Source organism: Calidris pugnax, unplaced genomic scaffold (genome assembly GCF_001431845.1).
Source record: "Calidris pugnax isolate Ruff unplaced genomic scaffold, ASM143184v1 scaffold43, whole genome shotgun sequence".
NCBI classification, from domain to species: domain Eukaryota; kingdom Metazoa; phylum Chordata; class Aves; order Charadriiformes; family Scolopacidae; genus Calidris; species Calidris pugnax.
This window is the reverse complement of record NW_015090759.1, coordinates 122,522-148,593: the sequence shown is the minus strand read 5'-3', so window position 1 is coordinate 148,593 and position 26,072 is coordinate 122,522. Positions and strand designations below refer to the sequence as shown.

Here is a 26,072-nt window from a genome sequence, read left to right as displayed (position 1 = left end):
CGCGCAAGCGCCGCCGCTGAGGCGAGGCGAGCGGAGCGGAGCGGAGCGAGGGTGGGGGAGGACGCGGCGGGGCGGCCCATCTTCCCCCGAGCTCCCGCCGGGCGCCATGCGGCTGCCGCCGGCCCTCCTGGCCTTCGCTGTGGTGGTAGCAGCCGCCCACCGAAGCGCGGCCTTCCCCGGGGAGCAGCCGCCCGCAGGTAACGGGCTGAGGGGATGGGACGGGGCGGTAATGGGCAGGGCGGCGGGCCCGCCGGTCCTGGGGCTGTTCGTGACCGGGGGCCGGCGTCTGCCTGTCGCCGCGGGGGAGGAGGCGGAGGGGAAGCGGCGGGTCCCGCTTTGCCGGCGGGGAGGGAAGGGCGTCCGGCTTTGTTCAAGTCTCATCCTGTGAGGCCTGTGCCGGGCTGTCCCGTCCCCCCCCGGTCCCTTCCCCGAGGTGCCCCGGTCCCGGTTGAGCTGCCCCTGGGGTGGTAAAGTTAAAGCTTTTGCCGTGGAAGTGATCTGGTGACACGCAAGTCACTTCTGGTAACGCGGGGCCGTGGGTGGGACGGTGTGGAAGTGTCTCTCTGCTGCAGGGTGGTTTGTCACAAGCGTAATTACCCCTGGCCTTATCGCACCTGTAATTAATGGTGGTGACAGACCTTTACGGGTACGGTGGATGGTACCAGCCATGGATTCATGGCATTGTCTTGGTTGGAAGGGATATTTAAGGTCATCAAGTCCAGTCCTTAATCCAGCAGTATCAAGTTAGTGTTAAACCATGTCCCTCAGCGCTACATCTGCCCGTCTTTTAGATACCTCCAGGGATGTCCCCTCTGCTACTTCCAGAGTGCTTCCTCTGCTACTTGTCAGGGAGTGTAGTGACAGAACAAGGGGTAACGGTTTTAAATAGGAAGAGGGGAGATTTAGAATAGATCTCAGGAAGAAATTCTTTCCGGTGAGGGGGGTGAGACACTGGAAGAGGTTGCCCAGAGAAGCTGTGGCTGCCCCATCCCTGGAGGGGTTTAAGGCCAGGCTGGATGGGGCTTGGAGCAACCTGGTCTGGTGGGAGATGTCCCTGCCCAGGGCAGGGGGGTGGAACTCAATGATCTTTAAGGTCCCTTCCAACCCAAACCATTCTATGATTCTATGAAACTGGGAATTGCATGGCAAAGAGGGGGAGTGCAAGACTGGGCAGTCCAAACAGAGCACTGGGATCATGGCCTTGACCCACAGGTGTGGGGACACCTTTCAGCTGAGTGCTGGTGGGGGAAGAGGGGTGGCCCGCCAGCCAAAAACACAGTTTTGTCTCTGTTTGGGCAGAGTCATTGCAAGTGAATTGCAAAAGAAACACTCAGTTTGGTTTACGAGTTACACTTCAGACTGGAGCAGCTCATTAGAACCAGAGGTTGCTTGTCTAATAGCTCAGGTCAAATGAGAAAATTGTTAAAAACAAAACGCATGTTGGGAGCTTGTGGAAAGGGCTTGAAATAGGAAGCATGTCCATGCATTAGATGAGTGCGGCAGCTCTCTCCTGGGCTTTACCCACAAAGCAAGATCCATTTACCTAAAATGCTGCTTGCAGTTGATCTCGGAAACACAGATTACATCTCTAGGCTCCTTGGATTCTGCAGATGCGTAATGCAGATTTGCCAGGACTTAGTGCAGTTCAGATCCATCCCCAGGTGAAGGAGCTGAACTCAGGTGCCCCTGGGGATGGGCAATGCCATGCAGGAGTTTAGAAGACTACTGAGGTTTACCTGGGCGTGGAGTAGGAGCAGTAGGAGCAATAAAAATGCTAATTTTTAGTGCCTGCTGATTTGATCGTTGGTAGTTTGCCTCTTGAGCATCCAGTTTATTTGACTTACTGGCTGATTATTAACCAGAAAACTTTGCAGGAAAACTCCTTCCCCCGCTGACAGTTTAGCTGTAAGGAGGCTTGAGATGATGTTAAATACTGGGATTTTTTCAAGAAGTGACTTCACCTCTTTTATGGACATACTCTTATTGCTAATAAAATAATCTACTTTTACATTGTATTAAGCAATTTTAGGTAAAAGTACAATATCAGTGAATCACTTGTAAAACAAACCTGCTATAATCTAGCCTAGTCCAGCACAACAGTTCCCTCGGTGTAAGGCTGCTGTGGTTGTGGTTGATGTGACAAGCTGCCTAGAAGCAAAAACCTAATTTTTCTGCAAGTGAGTATAGCAAACAGAAGGTGAAAGGAGCGGAATATCCTTCTGAGTAAGGTTTTGAAAACAAAAGCAGAGTTTTCCTGGTGACTTTGCACTCAGGCTGGCCACAGCCTCTATAACCAAAGGCTTCATCATGTCAGCAAAAACGTAGGCTTTTAGTGAACAAAAATGTGGTGAAGAGAATTCTAGTAGATATTGCTGTGTAGTAGCTGAATGCAAATGCTGGTTGTATCTGTAATGAGAAACTAATACCATGTCCTTGCTACTTCGTTACGTTGATGCAAGTAAACTTGCTGGTTTACAGTGGAAGGATGAAAACAGATGAGAAACTAATACCATGTCCTTGCTACTTTATGTTGATGCATGTAAACTTGCTGGCTTACAGTGGAAGGATGAAAACAAAAGGGGAATTCTGAAGCATGTTTACAATTCTTTCTTCTGCAATGATACACTGATTATGTTTTCTGAAGTCTTAGTGGGGCTTTCATTGTGCCAGTAGTGGAGTACTTATCTCAAAGCTGAGCGTGTAGTAAGGAAATACGCAATCATTTCAGTTGTAGAACACATTTTTTTTTTCCTTAGAAAAGCCAGACAACCCAACAGGACTTGTCTGAATGTGTTTCCTGCAGCTGCATCGATGGGCCTGTGACTCATCAGTGGAGCTGGGCGCTTGCCAATGGGAACTATAGTTTGTGTTCAGGTACCCTGGAAGAGGAGATCCCTGTTCAAGATTATAAGAGCAGAAGATTTGGAGACTGTGGTAGTAATTCAGGTGCTTCTTGCATGTTGAAAGCCAGATCTCCAAGGAGATGGCGTGTACCTAATTTTTGCGGCTGACTTCCTGTTGTGTGTGATGATCTTGGTAGTCTTGATTTATTCTTTTTTTGTTCATGTTATTAGCAGTTACAGAAGTTGTCTGTCCAACTGCAAGCAAAAACAAATTGCTGATGATAGAAAGTGTTGTATTTGGGTTTTATACATTATAGTGACTTCTTAGCTGTAACAAAAGGGAAGAATAGTCATAAAATAAATAAACCAGCTTAGATAAAGAAACTTTAGCTTCTGCTATTGCAATTGTTCTTAAAATATCCATCTTGTGCAACTTTACTGTGTTTTTCTTAAGATGGTGATCTAGATCTGCCTCTCCTATCAGTACAGCATACCACCTTGTGGAGATTTTTATCATAAATTATTTTAAAAGCTTCATGGACCAGTGTCAAACCTCTGAGCCCTGGAAAGGAAAAACCTGTTGTAAATAGAAGCTGTGAAAAAGCACTAAATGCTGTGTATAGTGTTTACTTCTGTGAAATAACTTAAGTTCATTTCACTAAATAACTGTAAGGCTAATAGTTGGTGTTTTAGCCCTGGTGTTCATACTCCCTTCATTTGTAAACTGAATGTGACTATAGTTTGTGTTCAGGTACCCTGGAAGAGGAGATCCCTGTTCAAGATTATAAGAGCAGAAGATTTGGAGACTGTGGTAGTAATTCAGGTGCTTCTTGCATGTTGAAAGCCAGATCTCCAAGGAGATGGCGTGTACCTAATTTTTGCGGCTGACTTCCTGTTGTGTGTGATGATCTTGGTAGTCTTGATTTATTCTTTTTTTGTTCATGTTATTAGCAGTTAAAGAAGTTGTCTGTCCAACTGCAAGCAAAAACAAATTGCTGATGATAGAAAGTGTTGTATTTGGGTTTTATACATTATAGTGACTTCTTAGCTGTAACAAAAGGGAAGAATAGTCATAAAATAAATAAACCAGCTTAGATAAAGAACTTTAGCTTCTGCTATTGCAGCTGTTCTTAAAATATCCATCTTGTGCAACTTTACTGTGTTTTTCTTAAGATGGTGATCTAGATCTGCCTCTCCTATCAGTACAGCGTACCACCTTGTGGAGATTTTTATCATAAATTATTTTAAAAGCTTCATGGACCAGTGTCAAACCTCTGAGCCCTGGAAAGGAAAAACCTGTTGTAAATAGAAGCTGTGAAAATGCTGTTTCCTCTTTGAATTTAAGATCTTTTGAAGACTCATAGAATGTTCTGCGTAGAATTCCCTGTGAGATGCACTAATTTAAGCTTGCTTTTAACGACTTTGTTAAGGAAGTACCATGGAGGCATAGGGGCAGCATTACAAGAGAAGTTCTGGGTTTCTTTTGGAGGGATGTGTGAAGGCAAGCACAGACAAGCCTCTCCACGTATGCTGTGTGGCTGCTGCAACCTAGAAGGCGGCTGGACAATCAGCAGGAATTAAATCAGTTCTTCAGGACCTTGCTGCTGAAGGCTGCTCAGCTTGTGCCAAGTGCCGACCCCTTCCTGCTGAAATTCTGTCCTCCCTCTCTGGGCAGTGCTCCTTGCTCTCTTCTAGCCCCAGATGCCCGACTGCTGCTTTGTTATGGGTCAGTTTTGTTTGATTCACAACAGATAGAAGTGAGACTCTTAAAGAGGACCGTCCTAGAGGAAACGCAGCTTTTCAGGAACAGACTAAATTTTTTTCATGTGCTGTTTTTCACCTTTGGCACAGACTTATTACTCTCTGAATCCACTTTTCAGGATATTGTCTGCCTTTTTGCCACCTTTCTTTCTTTTTTTTTCCTTTTTTTTTTTTTTTTCCCTACACTTGGCACGCATCCACAGCAAAGTTCGCGCTATTGTCCCTCCTGGCCTGTTGAAATGATTTAAAACTCTTTTCCTAAGTGAGGTATCACTTAGAGAAAGTAAGGATTTGTTGGTTTTTCATGGAAATGCGGAAAAGCAGTAGACTTTCAAAAGATGTTTTTACTTCCCCCCCCCCCTTTGCTTTTTAAGCTTTCAGTCTGTATTTCGGTGCCTAAATGATGTTTAATAGGCACGTGCAACCTGAGTGAACCCTGTGGCTCCTTAAGCTCCTCTTGTCTCGATAGTTGAACCGTAGGCTCTGCGTTGTGGACTCGTCAGTGTTGCACTTCCAGTTAAATTCTGCCTCTGTCAGCAGTGGTTGACAAATGGCTTTGTGTATACAGTAATGCCTCGTGGCCTCTGCTGGAATGAGAGAAGGAACTTTGGTGTTGCACAACATCTAAACATCAGTGTAAAGTCTGTCTCATTTTTACATCACTGAAATGTCCCCTTCTCCAGCTTGTTGGTTTAATTTTTGCTGGTGGAACGGTGCATTGCTGAGGCTCAATGAACAGGTGGGGCATCAACATATATATACAAAAAAAATACAAAGTCCCTCTGTATATGTTTTAAAAACAGATTTTATTGAATATATGGCTGCTTCAAATGTGTTTTGCAAGTACTTTCCACAGGTAGTATTGTTCAGGAGCATTTATATAGGGAACAACATAGTCTAGTTTCAACTAGTGTAGAAATCTTTCTCAGTTTGCACGTCTGACCCTGCTGAGATTTGTGAAAGATGTGCAGGGTAGTGTTTTTGTCTTGGGGAGGTGAATGTCCAAAACAAGACTAGTTAGATTTGTCTTGTAAGCACAAAGAAGCATTTTTCTGGTTTGATGGATTCTTTTGAAGCAGAACTGTATTATACATTTTGTACAACTAGTGCATTATTTCTATGAGTTATCTTCCTAGTCTTAGAAAACGCAGTTGAGTACGCTTGTCACTGTTACTTTGATAAAAAACCAAACAAAAAACCCCCTTGTTTCTTAGCAGCCTGAAACCAAGCAGCAGATATTTGCAGTAAGATGAGTCTTTTGGTGGCATTTGGTTTTTTATTTCCTCCCACATGTATTTCCTTCCTGTCCATTATGTGAGTTTGCTGAAGGTGTAAATGTCTCCAAAACTTAAATACATTAGTTAATATAATTGCACATTAAGAAGATATTTGGTTATATCTCTCTATATATACACACTTACTGCAGTAGTCACACCTGCTGAGGTCTTTGCCACTGACATGGCAGCTATCGTTTGTCTGGGTTGTTTGTATTGGAACAAATAAACATGAATATTTATGTTGGTTATAAACTGATGCAGGTGTGAGTTTGCTGAGATAAATTGTGTGGTTGCATTCCCACATCTGTTCTCTATTCAGTGTTTAACTTCTGGGTGACCCTGTGATCATGTTTGTGTTTGCTTTTACTCCTACCTTTATACTTCCTAACATTACAGAATTTTATCCTCAAAATCACGAGGCATGCTTAGTTTCTTCTAGCACTCTTAAAAAGAACTGTAAATCTGACTGGCCTACCTTTGTCTTTTATTCCTTTATTCTCTGCACATAGAGCTGCTGTCTGAAGCTCTTCTTATGTGGTCCCACGATGTACCTATATAATTCAATTTCTGTTGTTTATGTGAAAAAATTGTTCTTGCTGACATCTCTGTTGCCTGTCTGCCAGCCAGGATTGCTGTTTCACAAGGCAAAGTGAATGGAGCAAACTGCAGGTGGAAATCACTGCATTTGAACCAGACAAGAACTTGCCAAGTGGCCTCTATCACACATGGCAACATGATTTTTCTTCTCTCACTTTTTCCACGCTTGGTTTCTCACTGTTTGAATTTGCACCTTGAGTGTTGCTGCATTTGTGTTTATTATAAACTAGAAGGAGTCTTCTGTTTAAAGATTACCATTGCTGCAGTAGCCACCATCATCTTCCTTCAGTTGTGCCTGCTGAGCAACGTAGAACAGGGTGTGTAATGTGTTGGAAAAATGAATGCTTAAGTTTGGGTTAAGTAAAACAGCATTCACAGAAAGCATTACGGCATTTTAACTGGCAATATGCAGAAATAACATTTATGAAGATCAGAGGCTGGCACTTTGATAATCTGCAATGCTCTCTATGGGATGTAGCTGTGATGCTGGAGTGAGATGAGGCTGGGGTGTCCCAGGGCTCTGTCTAAGCACTGGCTGGAGGAGAAACCATTAGAAGTCGGATCACCAGCCTGAGTAAAGGGGCTGTGGGATGGACGATTGGTTGGCGAGGAACACGCAGGGGAGATAACAAACCTGAAAAAAGAAACTAGAATTGCCTGACCAAGGCATTAAAAGTAAACTTTCCATGGGTGATCACAAGCTGATCCGTTTTCTGTGCCTGTTTTGAGGTCCTTTGGACTAAATGGGCTCCAGAGGTCCCTTCCAACCCCATGTGATTCTGTGAACTGTTGCTGTGCTGAGCACTTGCTTCTGCATCTTAAGCTGCTGTCACTTGCACCAAGTTTCTGTGTGTTGTTGTTAAATGACCTGAAGAAAAAAGTCCTTGGTCGCTCAAATTGGTTAGGCAAGGTTTGAAGGTAAAGATAGTCTTCCATGAAAATAACCAGTTTAATTAGGGAAAGGAGATGAGCTTTCAGGCTTTTTTTGGCTTTAAAGTCAAACCAGCAAACCTCAAAAATAAACACAAGGTGAGAACCATTTACATTTGACTTTACTATGTATCCATTAGCCCACTTGAGAGACAAGATGCCTGATGCCTGCAGAGAAGGAGGGAAGTGGTAGAAGGGGTAATAAAGTGTCATCCCTTAGAAAAAGAGAGGAAGATAATTCTTGAAACATGGAGACATTAATAAGGTGAGAGTAGGTGCGCTATAAACATATTTCTTTACTGACTTTTGTTTGTAAGTAGAGTTATGACTCTTAGCTTTTTGGCTCATGCTGAAAGGTGTCCTTTAGGTTTGTCTTGAGGATGTGGAGTGAAACATCAGAGGGGGGGGTTAGTGCTTGACTAACTTGATCGCTGAAAGCAAAGTTATTAAAAGTGATGATGAAGAGGATGAGCTAATGGTATTTGTAAACTTGTACCTCTAAGTGATCAAGGCCAACTTGTTGAGATCTTCAATGGCACTACATGTTTGGTGGTCGCGTTCTTTGTGGCTGGTTTATATGGGGGTATAGTTTGTGAAGAAAGTTGTCCTTTCATGAGGAAAGCTTGTTTTCTGCTAGTTACTTTGTAGTCTCAGAGCTGAAGCATGATGTTAAAATTCATCTCTGGATGGAAGAGCAGAGAATTAGGTTGAGTAATCTTTCATGGAGCTGTGGAGGAGCAACTAGACCAATCTGTCGTGGGTGACCTTATCAGAGAAAGATATGAATTTGAACAGGACTTTCCCTTTGTGCCTGATAATTGTATTGTTCTTCAAATGTTTTTCAATAGCACCCAGTATGGTCTTCTCCATAATTTACTGAGGTTAGACTAAGAGGTCTGTAATTTCCTGCGTCTTCCCTCATGGCCACCTTGTAAATTGGAATAGTGTTGGCAGGGACTTCCTCACACCTTTGGTAGATGATCAAGAGAGGTCCTACTCTAACATCTTCCGTGCTCTGGGGTGAATTCCATCAGGCCTCATGAATTTGTGAACATGCAGCTGATACAGCTGTCCCCTTACAATTTCAGTGTCCACAAATAGTAGGTCACTCTTCTTGCACTTGAGGTCCACTCCGGGGCTCAGGTCGGACTGGTTGTACCAAGCAAGATCTATCAGTATTAGGCAAAAAAACCTCATGGAATGCCTCTGGTTTTTTCTTCATCCCTATGAGTCAGATGACTATCTTCAATGAGTATTAGTCTAATATTTTCCTTAGACCTCCACTTCCTATTAACGTATTTAAGAAAGCTCTTGTTATCCCAAACAACACTGGCTAGTTTCAACTAGTTCACCTTTGGCCTTTTGTGTCTTCTACCTACGAACCATGACTCCATAATCTTCCTGCGAAGCCTGACCTTGCTTCTAGATACCATACAATTTCTTTTACCTCTGGAGTTCCACAAGGAGGTCCCTGTTCAGCCAAGCTGGCCTTGCTGATCTTACACCACCATGGGATTGCCTGCTCCTGTGCTTCTGAAAGGTGGTTCTTCAAAGCTGACCAGTGCTTATGGACCCCTAAGGCCGTAAAAGCAGATTCCTGTGGGGACACTGCTAAGTAGCTCCCTGAGTAGTTTAAAGTTTGCTTTCTTGAAATCCAAGGTAGCAACTCTATCTATGTACAAAATAAAACAAAAATATGGGGGTGGAAGGAAGAACGAGGGAGAGAGAAAGCAAAGTGGTATGGAATTGCATAATTAAAAGCCACGTAGCTTCCAGTGGTGGTTCAAATATGTTCTGGGAATTCATTTTCCACTCTTTCATTAAGCATAGTGTTACTTGTTTAATAGTACGCAAAAGTAAAATTGCAAAAGGCTCACTACACCATGCCTTAAAATTCAAATATTTGAAGTAAAGTTTGTGTGCTTTGACACCTCTTCTGTCAGCTTGTCACCTTTTTTTCTTGTGGTTGAGCATTTGATGATTGTGTTCTTTTTCCAATAACTGAAGTGCCACTTTTGTACATATTAAAGCGTAACTAAACCACAGCACTGTTTGCAGAGCGATGTATGTTATGTGTGTCAAATCTTCGTGGTTAAAAGCATATCTCAGCCTCTGTGTATTACTTTCTGTAGGGTGTTATCTTTGTGGTCTTGTTCTCAAGATGTGAAAATTGTTTACTTTCCCTCAATGTATAGAATCATAGAAATGTCTAGGTTGGAAGGGACCTTTAAGACCGTCTAGTCCAACAATCAACTTAACTCTGATTAAAAAAAAAAAAGAAAAAAGAAAACTATACAAAAAAAAAAAAAACCCACATCACTAAACTATGTCTCTAAGCACTAAGTGAACCCGACTTTTGAAAACCTGCAGGGATGGTGCCTCAACCACTTCCCTGGGCAGCCCATTCCAAGGCTTAACAACCCTTTCAGTGTTAAAGTTTTTCTTAATATCACAGACTGAAGCTGGCAGCCCATTCCAAGGCTTAACAACCCTTTCATTGTAAAAGTTTTTCTTAATATCAGAGTGAAGCTGAAGCACTTGCTTTGTGAACAAGCAGCAGTCTGGAACTGGTCAAATATGAGTTCTGTCACAAAAAAACCCCTATATTAACAGAATATTAAGGATCAAAACCAGCCATTGAGAAGCTAAGTAGTAGCAATTAAAATCAGTTGAGTGACTCTTTTTTTTTTTAATTATTTTTTATTTTTATTTTGCCATATGACAGCCTTCAGTAGTTATGGGATCATGTAGTTTTTCTTCCTCTGCTGCTGCTCCCCCATTTTTTTTTAATTATTTTTTATTTTTATTTTGCCATATGACAGCCTTCAGTAGTTACAGGATCATGTAGTTTTTCTTCCTCTGCTGTTGCTCCCCCGATGTCCCTGTCGTTGCTTAGAATAGAAGCTTGCTGTACGAGGAAGCTATCAGTCCTGCTTTCTATTTTTGTCTTGCTTACTGTGCTACCTCCGATGTTTTTTTATATTAAATGTACTTCAAGTGCCTTCCTGCATATGAAACTACATTACAGCTTCAGTGCTTGAATACCTTACAAATTTTAGTAATTTATTATCATCATCACGGCTTTCTAGAAATACTGCTTGAGTGGTAAAAATGGCATTGTCAGAAATTCACATTGAATCCTTCAGTCTCTGAAGAGCAAGAGAAATCTACAGGAGCTGGGCTTAATCTCCTCTAACTTTAGTAAATCCATACTGTCTGTCTTGCTGGTGTATCTGTAGAATACCAACATAGGGGTTTAATCACCACAACTCATGAGCCTGATACGGACTATCTGATGGACTTGCTTTCAATGGGCATGGGTTATTTGGGGTTCTGGGTTGTAAACAGGCAGAAAGCTGTCTCTGTATGAGAGAAGAATTAATAAATCAGCTTGCAGGGCTCATGTGTTTCCTGCTGGTGATAAAGTAGTCCATTTGGGTGGTGGGATTTATGATTCTTACATCTAATTTTTTTCTTGTCACTCCTAGCATGTTGCTTTTTCCACATAATTTAGAAATATATTCGTCTGCTCTTACATGTGACTAGGTCTGTTTATCAAAGTACATTTGTTCTATTTCTTCTAGTGCCTTCACCAACGCAGATCGAAGTAATATCTGAAAATTTCAAAACTGTCTTGCACTGGCAGTACCCATCTATGCCTGAAACTCCTCGTTTTATTGTGGAAATCAAACCTTACAAGTAAGTTCTTATTCTTTGGTCACTTCCTGTACCTGATGTTCTCTAGAAGGGTGTAAAAGCAGTCAGTCCATGGTAGATGCTTTTGGTTCTATGTGGTGAAGTCATGTAGGGTGAAAGTTGCATAAGTGTAAATTAAGGCAAAATCTGTCAAATAACAGGATGGTAGAGGTTGGCAGGGACCTCTGGAGGTCACCTGGTCCAACCCCTTGCTCGAGCAGGATCACCTAGAGCTGGTTGCACAGGACCATGTCCAGATGGCCTTTGAATATCTCCAGGGATGGAGACTCCACAGCCTCCCTGGGCAGCCTGTGCCAGTGCTTGGTCACCCTCGCAGATGTTTCGTCACAGGCAGTTGTGGTGGGTTGGCCCTGGCTGGGCACGAGGTACCCACCAAAACAGCTCGATTGCTCCCTCAGCTGGACAGGGGGATGAAGAATAGGGGTTTTGATCAGTTCATCACATGTTGTTTCTGCTGCTCCTTCCTCCTTAGGGGAAGGACTCCTCACACTCTTCCCCTGCTCCAGCATGGGGTGTCATAAGTCCTGCCAGTAGCCTGCTCTTGAGTGGGCTTCCTACAGGGCATGTGTCTGCTCCGGCATGGGATCCTCCATGGGCTGCAGGTGGATATCTCCTCCACCATGGACCTCTATGGGAGTCACTCAGCCTTGGTTCTGTCTTGGAACTGGCTGGCATTGGCTCTGTCAGACATAGGAGAAGCTTCTGGAAGCTTCTCACTGAAGCTTCTCACCCCTGGCCCCTTCTGCTGCTGAAACCTTGCCACGCAAGCCCAATCCAGCAATGTAGTGTATGATACTGTGCAATTGAAATAGTATTAACAATTACTTGATCTTTTTTACAGTCTAGGTTCCTATAAGATTGTCTCCACTTGTGTGAACATTTCGGCTCCTTTTTGTGATGTGACAAGGGAAATTTATGATCCTTTAACCTCTCATTGGCTTCGAGTTAAAGCCATTGTCGGGTCACAACAGTCTGAGTATGTTGAGACAGATGAATTTATTTTGCTAAAGCATGGTAAGTTCCATCATAAACTAAGCCTTGGAGTTTTTCCCCAAATGTAAAAAGTTAGTAATTATCCTTTTTACAGTAGTATTGTGTCTCATTTCTGACTATTATAAAGTCAGGACTGCAAGATGAAATGAAGCCTGATGGTTGTTCAGTAGGAACTTCTGTAGTTCTGCCTCAGCAGGGACTTGTTAGCCCTCTCACTGTGGTATCTGAATATTTTTTTCAAAAATTCTAAAGGCAAGAAGGTAACACTGATGGTATACACTGTGCATCCTTCCCATATTCTTGCCTGGTGTCCTAGACATCAGTTTAGGGTAGGAAACTACCCCTGGAAGCTGTAGACCTTTAGACATCATTGAAGTAGTATTCATGTGGTTAGTGATGCCTTGCTTAACACTGTAATTCCACATACTGATGGCTTTGAGTGGCTAGGTACTATCTAGAAGCTCTGGGAGTCCACTGTAGCTGGGTAACTAACAGTTACACATTCTTCATATAAATCCTTTTGGGCTTTTGGGAAAAATCAGTTCTTCACATCAATGTGAGATGTGTTTTGATTTTCAGATAGCCTTTGTTTCAATACAGTGTTGTTTTTAGCTGGAGTGCAATTTATGGTGGGATCTAGTCAGCGGTATTTTGTGGTCTGTTCTTGTTCACATAAGTATATGTTGAACTGCTTTGTTAGTCTTTTCTGTTGTCAGTGAGCTGAATTTTTATGGCCCCATGCATATAGGAAAGTTGGTTTTCTCAGCAGTGAAATTCTGCACAATCTCTCTCCATTTTAGAAGCAGATTCATAAATGTATCCAAACGCCTCTGTCACTTCTAAGTCTCACAGCTGTGCCATATTAACAGCAGTGATATAAACATGTAATTCTTCTGAAATCCCTATGAATTTTGGAATGCTAATAATAAATATTTTAACATATTTTATGTTAGAAGCTTTGGCCTAATTGCAAAGGTGCAATATGTTGTAGGAAAAGTAGGACCACCAAAACTGGATCTCTCAAGGCGTGGTAATGAAATCATAGTTGACATTTACCATCCTGAATTCCCATCTGTGGAGCTTCTTCCTTGGATCGAAGACATTTATTCACTGCTCATGTGCAGAGTGACTGTTAGGGATAAGGAAGCTAAGGTAAGTTCCAAAATGAAAACTTCAAATTAAAAATTGTTGTTTATCTTAAATGCATAAACAGAGGGTTCACTCGGATGACACATAGAGCCAACAGATAGCAAGAAAACAGTTGAATATAACTTAGGACTATTGAAGCCCTGAAATGTCAAGTGTGTCACAGTGAGGGATGTGGCTGGAAGGTCTGCATTTTAATTGTTCAAATGGATGTTTATAACAAAAATAAGACTTTTGCTTTAGCTGTACACAAGATTGAGTTACATCACACCATGCTAATGTTTCTGCATACATGCTGAAACATGGGTAACTTTACTCCTGCCCCTTTGACTTGTCTAGATAGACCTTTCATTTAAGAAGGTTACCTTTCAAGCTATTGATACGCTTTATTTAGCAACCGTAAAGGACAAACTTGAGGAAAATATTAGTAGGTATGCGTATTTAAGGTTACCTTCTCATATATATCCGTGTACAAGTTTTATAAGTGAGCGAGGAATGTGAATCTAGACTAAGAGCAGCGCAAACTTTAGCTGCAAGCACCGTGGTCTGATCAAATATAACATCTTAAGGTAGCTCATAAGCTGATAGCTGGAGTTCTCATCACATTTGCAAGGCGTATAGATGATGTAGGAGCCACATCTAATAGCATTTTAACACTTTTGAAGTGTTGGAAGGTACTGTAACACTTATGTTGTTGTATTGAGTCAACAGATATAATGTGACTTTCATTTTTTGCAGAATAACTACACATTCATTGAAGATAACTGTGATATGTATAAATGTAGCCTCAACATCTCAATTCCTCCTGAAGGTTCCACTTACTGTGTTTCGGCAAATGAAAGTTTCTATAACGATCTGATGTTTGGTGACCCCTCGGAAGAAAGCTGCATCCATGTTCCTCTCAAGGAGCAGCCATCGAGTAAGAGGATTCTTAAACTTGAGTTAAAGAACATACTGAGCCTGACCAGGGATCTGTTCTGTTACGTATTCGAGTTCTGGTATAGCCATGGGATGACTTGGATGCCTATGGGAGAATATGAAAGAAGGGAAAGCATAGTCATTCTTTTCCAACTGTATTTTCCCCGATCTAAAGACCTTTAAAGATCATGTATTATTTTCAAGTAATCCTGACTTTCGTGGGGGCAGGGGGCGCTTGTCCTGCTTCATTGGTATTAGAAAACCTGTTTCCATTGCACCTGATCGTTGGTGTAATTAACAAATGACAAATGGATCATTCACCGAGTTACATGGTTTTCAGAAGCATCGTCTCTCTTCTAACAAATGGCTTTTTGCTCTGTCTCATCACTGAGGAAAACGTATATAGACTTCCTTGAGTTTAAAGCAACTATAAACTTGTGGTTGTAAAGTTGAGGTATTGACATCTTTTTCTTAATTAAAGAGAATAGAGGCAGGTAGTCACCCAACTTTGTATTGATGATAACCTCTTACAGACTTTTTAATGTTACTTCATTGTAGCACAAAACTTCTCAAGAGAAAAGAGATAAAATAGATAGAAGCAGTTGTGTCTGTTCTTTTGTGCACAAGAACAGTGGTGTGATTGAGGGGGAGGACATTAAGGAGAGTCAGGCTAGTGGAATCTTTCAAGTAATAGTTAACAATTCTGTTTTGGAAGATTTCAGAGTTTAATTTTATTATACATAGAGTATGTATAATTATTACGTCAGGTAATATGCTATCACATGGAAAACATACAAATCTGTTTATCCCCATATTTCATCTGTAAGGAACAAAACAAATAAGTTATACAATTCTTTTACCTCTATAAAAACATTGTTTTGTTTATATAAGTTGAAAATCTTCTGTATTCTAATTTTTATTTATAAATTATCTTGAGTGAAAAAAAGGTGGTAAATTGACCAGCTCACACATTAGAGCTAAGCATTCCAAGCTATTACAGTATTTGAAGTTATTCTAAATGATACATCAGTGGTTTATTTTTCCAAACTTCCTAACAAATTTTGCTCTCACTTAGGCACACAATATATCATCATTTTATGTGCTGTTACTCTCAGCCTGAGTATGATGTTGGCAATGTGTTATAGCTGGAGGAAACTAAAGAAGAAGAACATAATGCTGCCTAAGTCTTTGGTAAGTTCAGACTTCTTATCTGCATCAGATTTTTAATATCCAAATAGGTAACTTTTATATCTATAACATCTTTGACTGTCTCTTTTTTTAATTTGTTTTTTCTTTTTTACTATGGTCTTGTAGATGTTTAGGATTTATACCAGTCTAATATTCTGACAGCCTCTGCAACCAGATGCCTTGTATTTGTTTTATAGGGCTAGACTTCAGTCTTTTTATAACTGAAGTAGCAGTAGTTGGTCTAGTTTGAGAGCTTAGTTCTTAAAAACTCAAGTGTGTGTAGATGGACAGGTTTGAAGTCATTCTAGTAGCAGAGACACAGAAACACAGAGTCACTGAGGTTAGAAGAGACTTTTTGAGATCGTTTAGTCCAAGCCTTTTGCTCAAATGGGGTCAGTGAGAGCGGATTGCCCAGGACTTTGTTAGTTGGGTTTTGAGTATCTCCAAGGAATGAGATTACACAGCTGTTCTGGGCAACCTCTTCCAGCATTTAACCACCCTCACAGGGAAAATTGTTTTCTTACATTCAGATACAAACTGAAACATATGGAATTTTATTTCCTCTTGTCCTGTCACTGGAAGTCTGTAAGTTTCCTTCATGCCATGGTAATACTGTGATGGTGCTAAGTGCTACAACCTTCTGAAAGAGGTGTGCAGAGTAAGGGGAGGGGGGCAGCAATAGTGCTGTGAGAAAAGAGAAGAACAACCAGAAGAAATCTGGTCTCACGCTGAGCAGTCACAGGGAAGAGGGGTCAGCAGCTGCTGTACCTTAAAAGCTCTCTGTGGCCATCTTAAGGAAACAGAGTGGAGGTTCCTTAAAGAGCAGCAGCACTCCCTGCATTCACATCAGACAAGAGGCAGAGTATCTGACACATACCATTACAATGTCCTCACAGTGTCTCCTTAGTCACAGCCACTGAACAGTCACCAGGAGTTGAAATAGCTTTCAAGAGCTGCCCTGTGAGGCAGTAGTAAATGGTGATCATGTCAAGAGTGTGTCTTCTCCGCAGATGTAGGAAGTCTCATAAGATCACTGCCTCTTCTCTCTAGAAGTCTTCAGTTCCGTTTTCTTCAACTTCAAACCCCTTTGAAGTGACTCCTTTGTAGCGCAGGGGTAGTTCAAGGCTTAAGATCCCCCTGGAGGCTTCTTTCTTTGGAACAGAAGTGAATGAAGAAGAAATAATCTCACTTCCTAAGTGAGATTATTTCAACGAAGTGGCAATATCCAAGCCAGTGATGCTAGCTGGGTCCCTTTGTAGTAAGCAGTAATCTAGTCCATCAATTCGTGCAGCACAAGATGATTAATTTTATTCTAAAACAATATGGACTTCTGGTCAGACTCTCTAAAATGCTTGTTTCTTTTCATGGACTGTGACTGACCCGTGACACTAGTTCAGAGGTAGCCATTCACAGTGGAGACTTCAAAAAATCAGATGAGAAAAATCTGTCTGATGGAATTTGCAGCTGGACCCCAATATCAAAACACAGAGTCCTGTAGAAAAAGGGAGACGCTGGAGATTTTTTTTTCATCTTCACACCAGTGTGTAACTGTCTGAATCCATACCATTATGTCCTACATGACATGAAGTCATTTTGGTGAAGACTGTTCGTTACAGTAAGAGAGAGCTCATCCAGAATGACAGTGCTATGCCCAGTTTACACTGGCTTCCCAGTTCTACTGTGGTGTCGCTTCTAAGGGATCAGGAAAAAGAATATCACACAAATAGAATTGTGCTCCTTAACTCCTGTGGGCTTCCTGATAAGTGCTCCAAGTTCCCACTTTAGGTCACCTTTGTAGAAACTCATTTGCGTGCCCACATTCTCAGTTTACGGGGTTATATGTTATTTTGTGTTTCCTACCCTCCAGCAGACCACGGTCTGGCTCACATTCCACCACGTAATTTGTTGCTAAGGAGCTGAATGAAACCTATAACTATTTATAAAGATTGTTCCCTGGGTGATCAAGCACTTAGACAAGTTCCCCAGGGAAGTGGTCGTGACCCCGAGCCTGTAAATGTTCAAGAAGCATTTGGTTTAACTTTTAGGTTGCCCTGAGTGGAGTCAGGAGTTGGACTGTGGTCCTCGTGAGTCCCTTCCAGCTCAGGATATTGTGTGGTTCTGTTCATTTCCATTGAAGTCTCTAGTGACAAATACAAATTGCAAAGCTCACGGCGATAGTTTCAAAACAGGCGATATGAATAATGAGGGAATGGAAAATGAATAATTAATAACATGATTACTCATTGTTTGATCATTACTCATTTTAAGTAATTGATAAGCAATGTAAATATTCTGTATAATAACGTCATATCATTAAACTTATCCCTGTAGACTTCTTGGAGCTAAGAGCCCGTCATCGACCTTTGAATGTGTGCAAGACATTTTTTTCCATGCAGATTATGACACTTGCACTTTAACTGAGCTTGTCTGAAAGGGAAACATCTGGGGAGCTTTTCCATCTGTTAATGGGCTGTGCAAGGTGTCCTGCCTTAGGGCTGCTGCCTTCCACTGATCTGCTTCGTGGTGCCTTTAGTCAGATGCTAAAACATCATTTGAGGGACTTTGAGCAAGTTGGAATTCTCCAACAGAAGTAAAAATAAGAAAGAGTCATCATCGAGCAGCTGCCTTTGAGAGTCTCATGTACCCAGAGAAAAGGGAAAAAAAAAAATCCATTGCCATTTAGATCTCAAGAACTTCTGTGTGGGATTATTTTCATTAGAGAAAATGTTTACATGTTTTAAACATCCTTATTCATAGATCCTATCAGGAATATGCCTCTAGTGAAATGGGGCAGATTCCTTTACAAGATTTCATCACGCTAGTCTTCTGCTGGATCGCAGGAATCGGATGTTTCGACAGTCCAGCTGTAGTTAGAGCCATTTGTTTTCTTTCATTTATCTCACAAAAAGTATTTCAAGAGGCTGTCTCCTTCCACCCACCATCTTCAGTCTTTCCAGTTTGTCCTGTGTGTGATTTGTCCTGTACTAGATTTTTGTGGTAAGATTTGTGGTAAGGGTTTGTCTGCTTCAGAAGGAGCCTGGCCTTAATTTGCTGATAGTCTCTGGGCATCTCCCTCTGCTTTAACTTCACTGTCTTTTTTGTCCAGTCTCTCTTATTTTTTAAATGCTGGCAAATACTCTAGCGGGTAGAAAAAACCCACTAAAGAGAAAGATTCATTGAAAAGCATCAATTTTGATTTGTAGCTCAGACTTAAGTCAGCTTTTCTGCTGGTGCTTTCTCTGAGCCTGACAGCAGTGAGAAGGTTTTGTTCTCTCACTGTATTTGTAGAACATCTAGGGATATTCACAAAACACTTAAGAATTATCTTTGTGACTCTGGCTTTTTTGGTTCTACAACATATATTTTTGATTTGGATAAATTATAATTGTTTCTGTAAATTTTAACTGATATTTGCCACGAATAATTGTTGTCTTACAAGAGAGAAGCTGGTTCATTAGCTTTAGTGAATTTTTTTTTTTTCCTGTGAGTGTCTGTAGGGTGGTAATGCCATCTTCTATTTATATATTTACACAGCATTAATTTATTGTGGAATCATGCAAAAGCCATGCAGATTTTTTTCAAAGTCCTAATAAGATCCAAAATGGACTTCTAAAACTCTTCTCCAGAAAAAAGTGTACCTGAAAATCACTGGGAATTTGCAGGTGGACAAAGAAAGAAAGTTAAGAAAGAACCTGTTGATTACCTCAATTGTGACGGATTCCTTGGGATATGTTATTTATGTGTATCCTTGAGCCTGGCTTCCACTTCTTCATCTCCTTTGTCTGTTGAGACAGCAAAAGACCTGAAAGCTCAGGTGCTGTCACTGGAGATGGGAAGACACCTGAGCACCTGCACACGCCAGGAAATACTGCTGACATCCAGGTTAAGCTCATGTCACTTTACTAGCATTAGATAACGTGCACAAAAGGAGAATATCAGCTTACCTACGGTAAATACTTTCTCCAGATAGCTACAATATCTTAATTACCCTTGTTACTTGAGATGGTTTGAATGGCATTTCAGTTAGTGTAGTAAGCTGTGGTTCTTCTCTTTCGAGTTAGGAATAATTGCATGAGTTGCTAAATTGTCTTGTAGTTATGACTCAGTGACTCTTAAAGAACAAATGATACCAGGAAACCCACAAGAGTTTTTTTTTTTTCTTCTGGTGGCTTCCTTCTTTCGTGGATGGGAATGGGAGTGTCTTTGCACCACCTTGCTTCAGTCAAAAACTCACCATGAGGAAAACACGTGTCCTTTGTGAAGAACAAAGGTCTTGGATGTAATTGTATAGAGAGTATTTATTTTATACTTGGGTGTAGCCTAAGCATTGCGAGCTGGCACTGCCAAATGCAGCACTTGGGGAGAGTACAAGGTGTTCCCTTAATGCATTTTAACACTATGATTTTTAGAGCCACGTGAAAATCCTAAAAGGCTAGAAACAAGATCATCTTGGTTTTGGGTTTTGACTTGTTGGTATAGCATAAGCATCTGATATTTTTTAATGTATCTGTATAAACGGGTTCTCAAAAGGTACATTAATCCTACCAGCTATTTATAATATTTTCAATATGTACGGATTATTGATTGTATTCTGGTTTCTGCAACTATTTTTGAAGCGTTTGCTTCTTAGGAAGATGTGGTTTTCATGGGTACTCATGAAAATGACCAAGAATATTCTTATATAGTGTTGTGACTGTTTCCACATAACACAAAATGAACATCCAGAGAGGAGGATGGCTGAATGGCAGCTGGGCTGGAGCATGGTATATTCTTGATGTCAGGAGCCACCTTCATGCTCTCTTTTTACTAATTTTCTGGTGGCAGTCCTTGATTCTCAAGGGGATCCCCTCACCTTAGTGGTGCTAGCACAGCTGTTTGTAAAACTCACTCAGTTTACAAATAACTGGCCTCTAGGGAAGGAGTGTTTGCTTTGTGGTGGTGGTGGTGGTTGTTGGGGTGTGGTTTCTTTTGTTTTTCAAACTGCCAATAGTTTTATTGATCCGGCATAAACCACGTTGCCATCGACAGATATCGGGGCAGCTTGAGGGGAAAGGTCTAGAGCTGAGGTGAGAGATGAAGGCAAGCTTTTCAGTCAGCACACTCTGAAGGTATGAATGGAGAGATACAGCCTCACGTCCTTCTCATCAAGGAAGATTCCTGAAAAAGCATGGTCAGATTTGATCAGCTGGTTTTGATGCCTCTCTCAGTTCTTAATTCCCAGATTAACACAGTCTGGCAGTCATTGCAAGTTACACTCCTTCACTATAGAGAGCAAAGAGTGGCCCAGCTGGTTGAAGAGCATCACAACTTTTTTTCCTTCCTTTGCTGTTTTCCTCAATGTTGCAAACTTCAAATAACTTAAAATACAGTGGGCGATAGGAGATGGATTTGGTCCTTGCACGTGTGTTTGCACCTAGAAAGTGTTTTTGAGAGCTTGCATAAAAGTCTTAACGAAACAATTGAAGTCATAGATATAGGCTAACAACCTTGCCAGTTTGTAGTTTTGCTCACTTCTGTTGGGATTGGTTGTAAGAACATTAAATTTGTATTATGAACTTGTATCTTTTTCTTTTTTAACCACTAAACTTTGACAGAAGATAAAGCCAGTAAATTAGTAGATTATGCGGAACAAAAAGTGATTTTTTTTTTTAATCTCTTTTTTGTTTTTTTTTTTTTCATTTAAGGTCAGTGTGATAAGAAACCTGAACACAGAGAGCATTCTAGAATCAAAATCGGAGGCGAGGTACATATCTGTAATAAGCTTCGTGCCATTCCAGTCAGCAGTGCCAGTGAATAACGATGAAGTGACCTCTCTGGAGGTAGAGCCACAGGAAGAAACTGGTAGTTGTGAGAATTCCAGTGGAAGAGCATCTTTTCTTCCTCCCCAAGAGGCACCAGCCAAAGCAGAAGAGATGTCCGTGCAGGAAAGCACAGAGGAGGTACCTTCTGACGATGAACAGAATCGCGAAGTCAAGGAGAGTTATTTCATTTCTGACAGCAGCCAAATGGATGTGTGCAGTAACTCTTCAGGTCCAGAGGTTTCTGACAAAGAAATACAACAAACAGTCATTCCAAGCAGCTCTCTCAAGTTTTCTGGCTACGACAAGCCTCATGTGCCGTTAGACATGTTGATAGATGTTGGTGAAGAGCAGCCTGTGATTGCTTATAGGTCAGCAGACTAACAAGGAGAGGTTGAAGCATTTAGCCAGCACTCAGGAAGAGAACAGCATTACTGAAGATGATGGAAAGTCTGGGCTTTATTAGGAACATCCACAAGTTGTACTTCTTCTGATCCAACCAGACTAAGCAGTACACAACTTAGTACTGTGGGATCCTGAAGTGGAACTGAAAGTGGTGCCAAAGAACGGCCTAAAATGGGAGGGGAAAGTTCATAATAACTACTTTTAGAACTGTTCATGCATATGATGTAAATCACTATTTCCTATTTGAAATAACGCTCTGTTTTTTGAACAATAGTCTGTGCTGAATCACAGAATGGACTTCATGAAGGAGTATAAAACAGCAGCTGTATCGTTATCGCCTTCTGTTTCAAATCATTGAAATTATTTTGAAAAGGAACATTATGCTTATGAAATCCTCCACTTGTTTACAATAGAGAAATATTTGAGAGGTTTTGCCTTAATTGGAGGTATTTTTGTTTTAAATGAAATGCTACTGTTTCTTTTAAGAATATGCCTGGCACCTGGAGCACCTCCTCCCCTTCCTTCTTCCCTGACCTTGGTAGTATTGTCTTGTTTGAGAATATCATGAAGTCAGGACTGCAAGATGAAACGAAGCCTGATGGTTGTTCAGTAGGGACTTGTTAGCCATATCTCTGTGGTATCTGAATATTTTTTTCAAAACTAAAGGCAAGAAGGTGACGCTGATGGTGCACTCTGTGCATCCTTCCCGTGTTCTTGTCTGGTATCCCAGACACTGGTGCAGAAGACATAGCTTTCTGCTAGGTAGAGCCATGGCTGAGCTCCCTTCTTGAGTTTTCCAGTTTTCCTTGCCTTTCTTGCAGGTCCCTGCACTGCCCTGGCCTTTCCCTGCCTCAGAAAAGCCCCTTTTCACTACTATCACCTGGCTCTGCTACGGATGTCTCGGCACCGGAGCTGTCATTTGACAGCCCTCTGAGTTTTGTAGCATGAGATCATAGTTTTGAAAACTGAAGGAATTCTTATTCCTTTTTTTTTTCTTCATATTTAAAAACTTTTGAGTCTGATGCCTGCAATCCAGTTATTTCCCTTTAGTCAGGAATTCATGAGTGTTTCCTGTTCGGGGGAAATGTTCTTAATGAAGCTTAGTTCAGGGCAAAAAGGGTGTTTGGCAGATACAAGGTGCTGCATTTATACAGAATTATGTCTCTTTTGAAAGATATTTTCTGTAGGATTTTCAGAAATGTTTACGTGTCATAGAAAGTGATTTTAAAGGTCGGTCTCTTTTCTCAAGTCACAGGCAACAGGACAAGAGGAAATGGCCTCAAGTTACGCCAGGGGAGGTTCAGGCTGGATATTAGGAAAAATTTTTTCACCAAAAGGGTTATCAGACATTGGAATGGGCTGCCCAGGGAGGTGGTTGAGGCACCATCCCTGGAGGTGTTCAAAAGACAAATGTAGTTCAAATGTTCAAAAGGTTGATGTAGTGCTGGGAGGTATGGTTTAGTGATGGTGATGCTCCTTGTTTGTTGTGTGGGTGTCTATTTTTGTCAGTTAGGTTGACGGTTGGACAAGATGATCTTTAAGGTCCCTTCCAACCTAGAAGATTCTGTGATACAACATACCAATAGATAGATACGTGCACAAGTGACCTCTTTTTTGTAACTACCACGAAGTTAAATGTATTTTTTGTGTGTGTGTGTGTGAATATTTCTACTTTGTAATTACAAAAGCCACTGAATTATCACCCTTCTTGCAGGTATGTCTTCCGTCTGCTGTGTATCCAGTAGCACTGGGATAGATAGTTCAGGTGTTTAAATTGCTTAGGCCAACGTGCAGGTTTTATAACTGTGAAATCAAGAAGTTTAAGAGCGCGCAAAGCACTGGTTTCTCTTAGGAGCTATGACCAGGTGAAAATGTGAGGCCAGAGTGAGATGAGGATGAGTTCCCTGAGTCAATAAGCCCGATTTCCCCCAGTCTTGTTTCCTGCAGCTGCTGGCAGTGGTGTTGAGAGCCTCCAAACAAGGTGTTCTGATATAGATACAGCCTTGCTTGTGCCCTAGCCTAATGCCAAATACCTGAGCCAGGTGGTTGGGAAGGTGTCAGGTGGTATCTATCTATGCTTTTTCACTTAACGACTAAATTAGTTTAATAAATTCATATTCTTGCGATGAAGAAGTAGTTTGTTTAAGCTTCTGGATATTCATGCATAGCACCTTGAGGCAGAATTGACATTTACAGGTTTGACATCATTTCATATTCCTGCCTTTTACAGCCGTATCAGGTGTCCTCTATGGCACACGTAGAAGGTTTCACCCCTTCAAGCTGTTTGGGGTGACTTTTACTCTTGTCATAGCTGCTCACATTCCTCCTTTCCCATCTCCTAAAAGATAATTTGGGAGAGGGTGGAATCTAAGACTCTCAAAACATGACATCCTGTGTGAGAGAAATCATGTCAAATCACTTCAGCCTAATACATGACAACATTTCTAAAGTTCTTTAGTTCTTTGCACGGAGATCCTAACACTTTATTATCAAATCAGCAATTAACAATGAAGTTCTGTGATAATACTCCATGCTGCCACAGAAGCATCAGATGTTTTTGGTTTTGTTTTTTTTTTTTTCCCACATAAGTCAATAATGTAGTTTAAAAAAATAATTCTTGCTGAATTTACCAACATCTGTGGAAACAAGACATCTTCTGGTGCCCCTCTTGCTTGGGATGGACCTGCATCTATGTAAGCAGCCCTTCACTGGTTAACACTGCAGGAAAAGCAACTTGCATGAGAAGAGCTGTTTTTCTCAAGGCTAGAAATAACCAGTTGCTCTGAAGTTGTGCCAAGTAAACAGTTTAGTATTAATAAATAAGACTTATTGTATTTGGTTCAATTAATAGCTTCAGCATGTCTTAAAAAAACAAAACCAAAACAACAAACCAAACACAGAGCACCTTTCCTCTTGTAAAATCAGGGACCTGCACCGATTTCCTTAGTGTGATTTTAAAAAATCTAGTCCTTTAACTATAAAGTGCTTGTTTATTAATATGATTTCTATATTCTCCAAATGGATGCAGTCATGGGGCTAGGCTGGACCTCCAGGGGTCTGTGCTTCATTCTTCTCTCCAGAACTGCATCGTTCCTCCTACGCGCTTGTCTAAAGACTCCACAATCCCATCAGGCAATTTTTTTTTCTACCACCTCTTTACCCCTGGGAAGTATTTTCTAATGGCTAATGCCAAGTCTTCCTGGCTTTAGAAATTTAATTATCCACCGTGGGTTTCCTGAGCACGCTTTGGTTCTGCCCTGAAATTTGTAGCTAAACTACTTGTAAATAATGTACATTTTAAATATTTTTACCTTTAATTAAAAGAAGTCTCCAAGACAGTGGTGTGCGCTCACCTTTTTCTTACTTCTGTTCTTATTTTGGGGCAAAGTGGGAGGTGTCCCTGCCCAGGGCAAGGGGATTGGAACTTGATGATCTTTAAGGTCCCTTCCAACTCAAACCATTCTATGATTTTCTGTTTAACCTGTGCAGCCACAGGATGAGAGAAGAAATGCATTGCATGGCAGAGCAAATGGTGGGATTGGAAACCAGGTGGTTCTTAACTTCTGCAAAGTTAATGCTCCAGTTGCCAAATAACTTGGAAGATGTGTGCAGTGGAGCAGAAAGCCATCATGTCAAGTCTGATGTCTCTTGAGCAGCGCAGGCTCCAAAAGGTTGCTTAAAAAAATTACCACCCTTTCAAAAATACCCTTCCACAAAGAGTATAGAGAATCCAGTTTCAGACTGAAGATGCAGAGGGAAAAGGATAAAAATCGAATGCACTGTCTTTTCACAGAATCATAGAATGGTTTGGGTTGGAAAGGACGTTAAAGATCATACAGTTCCAAACCCCCTGCCCTGGGCAGGGACACCTCCCACCAGACCAGGTTGCTCCAAGCCCCATCCAGCCTGGCCTTGAACCCCTCCAGGGATGGGGCAGCCACAGCTTCTCTGGGCAACCTGGGACAGGGTCTCACCACCCTCACAGCAAAGAATTTCTTCCCAATATCTATTCTAAATCTCCCCTCTTTCACTTAAAAACCATTACCCCTCCTGTCACTCCACTCTCTGATAAGAGTCCCTCCCCATCTGTCCTGTAGCCCCTTTAGGTGCTGGAACGGGCTATCGTTCTGGGTATGACTGGTTTGTGTTACGGTTTAGGGTTTTGAGTATTTTTAGGGTGGTTTTTTGGGGTTCTTTTGCAAGTTAATAACAGCTCAGTTAATTATAGGAAGGGTGGAGGGCACCTGCAGTCCCGTCCCAGAAGCTGGGAGCTGTGTGTAGTGTTGTCTGCTTCCCACAACCTGTGAGAACGACAGCTGTGATTGCAACCTGCTGCAAATGTCATTTAAATGCCATTAAATAAATTTTTAGCAGGTCAGGAAGGGTTGCAAGAGCTTGCCTGAATGGCTAGAGGGCGGTGTCGGCGCCCGGGTGGAGGCATCTTTGCCATTTCTCAGTCCCTTCTTCCACCTGTGGCATTAGTGCAGTCCCTGTTCCTC

At 41.5% G+C, this 26,072-nt stretch overlaps 1 protein-coding gene across 1 annotated transcript; it reads left to right on the top strand.

The window, feature by feature from the left end:
• On the top strand, nt 1–22,804 carry IFNGR1 (interferon gamma receptor 1). Its single transcript, XM_014940018.1, has 7 exons — nt 1–197; nt 10,993–11,107; nt 11,967–12,139; nt 13,110–13,270; nt 14,003–14,183; nt 15,258–15,373; nt 21,055–22,804. The coding sequence occupies exons 1-7, from the start codon at nt 107–109 to the stop codon at nt 21,550–21,552; spliced, it is 1,335 nt and encodes a 444-aa protein (XP_014795504.1). The 5' UTR covers nt 1–106; the 3' UTR covers nt 21,553–22,804.
• Nucleotides 22,805–26,072: the final 3,268 nt, after the last annotated feature.

What these genes read in the sequence shown, in the direction of transcription:
- IFNGR1 (XM_014940018.1), top strand. Translation starts at nt 107, where the DNA reads ATGCGGCTGCCGCCGGCCCTCCTGGCCTTCGCTGTGGTGGTAGCAGCC. An exon ending in TCTCAAGGAGCAGCCATCGA is followed by an intron (nt 14,184 to 15,257) that starts GTAAGAGGATTC and finishes GCTCTCACTTAG; the next exon opens with GCACACAATATATCATCATT. An exon ending in TAATGCTGCCTAAGTCTTTG is followed by an intron (nt 15,374 to 21,054) that starts GTAAGTTCAGAC and finishes TTTTCATTTAAG; the next exon opens with GTCAGTGTGATAAGAAACCT.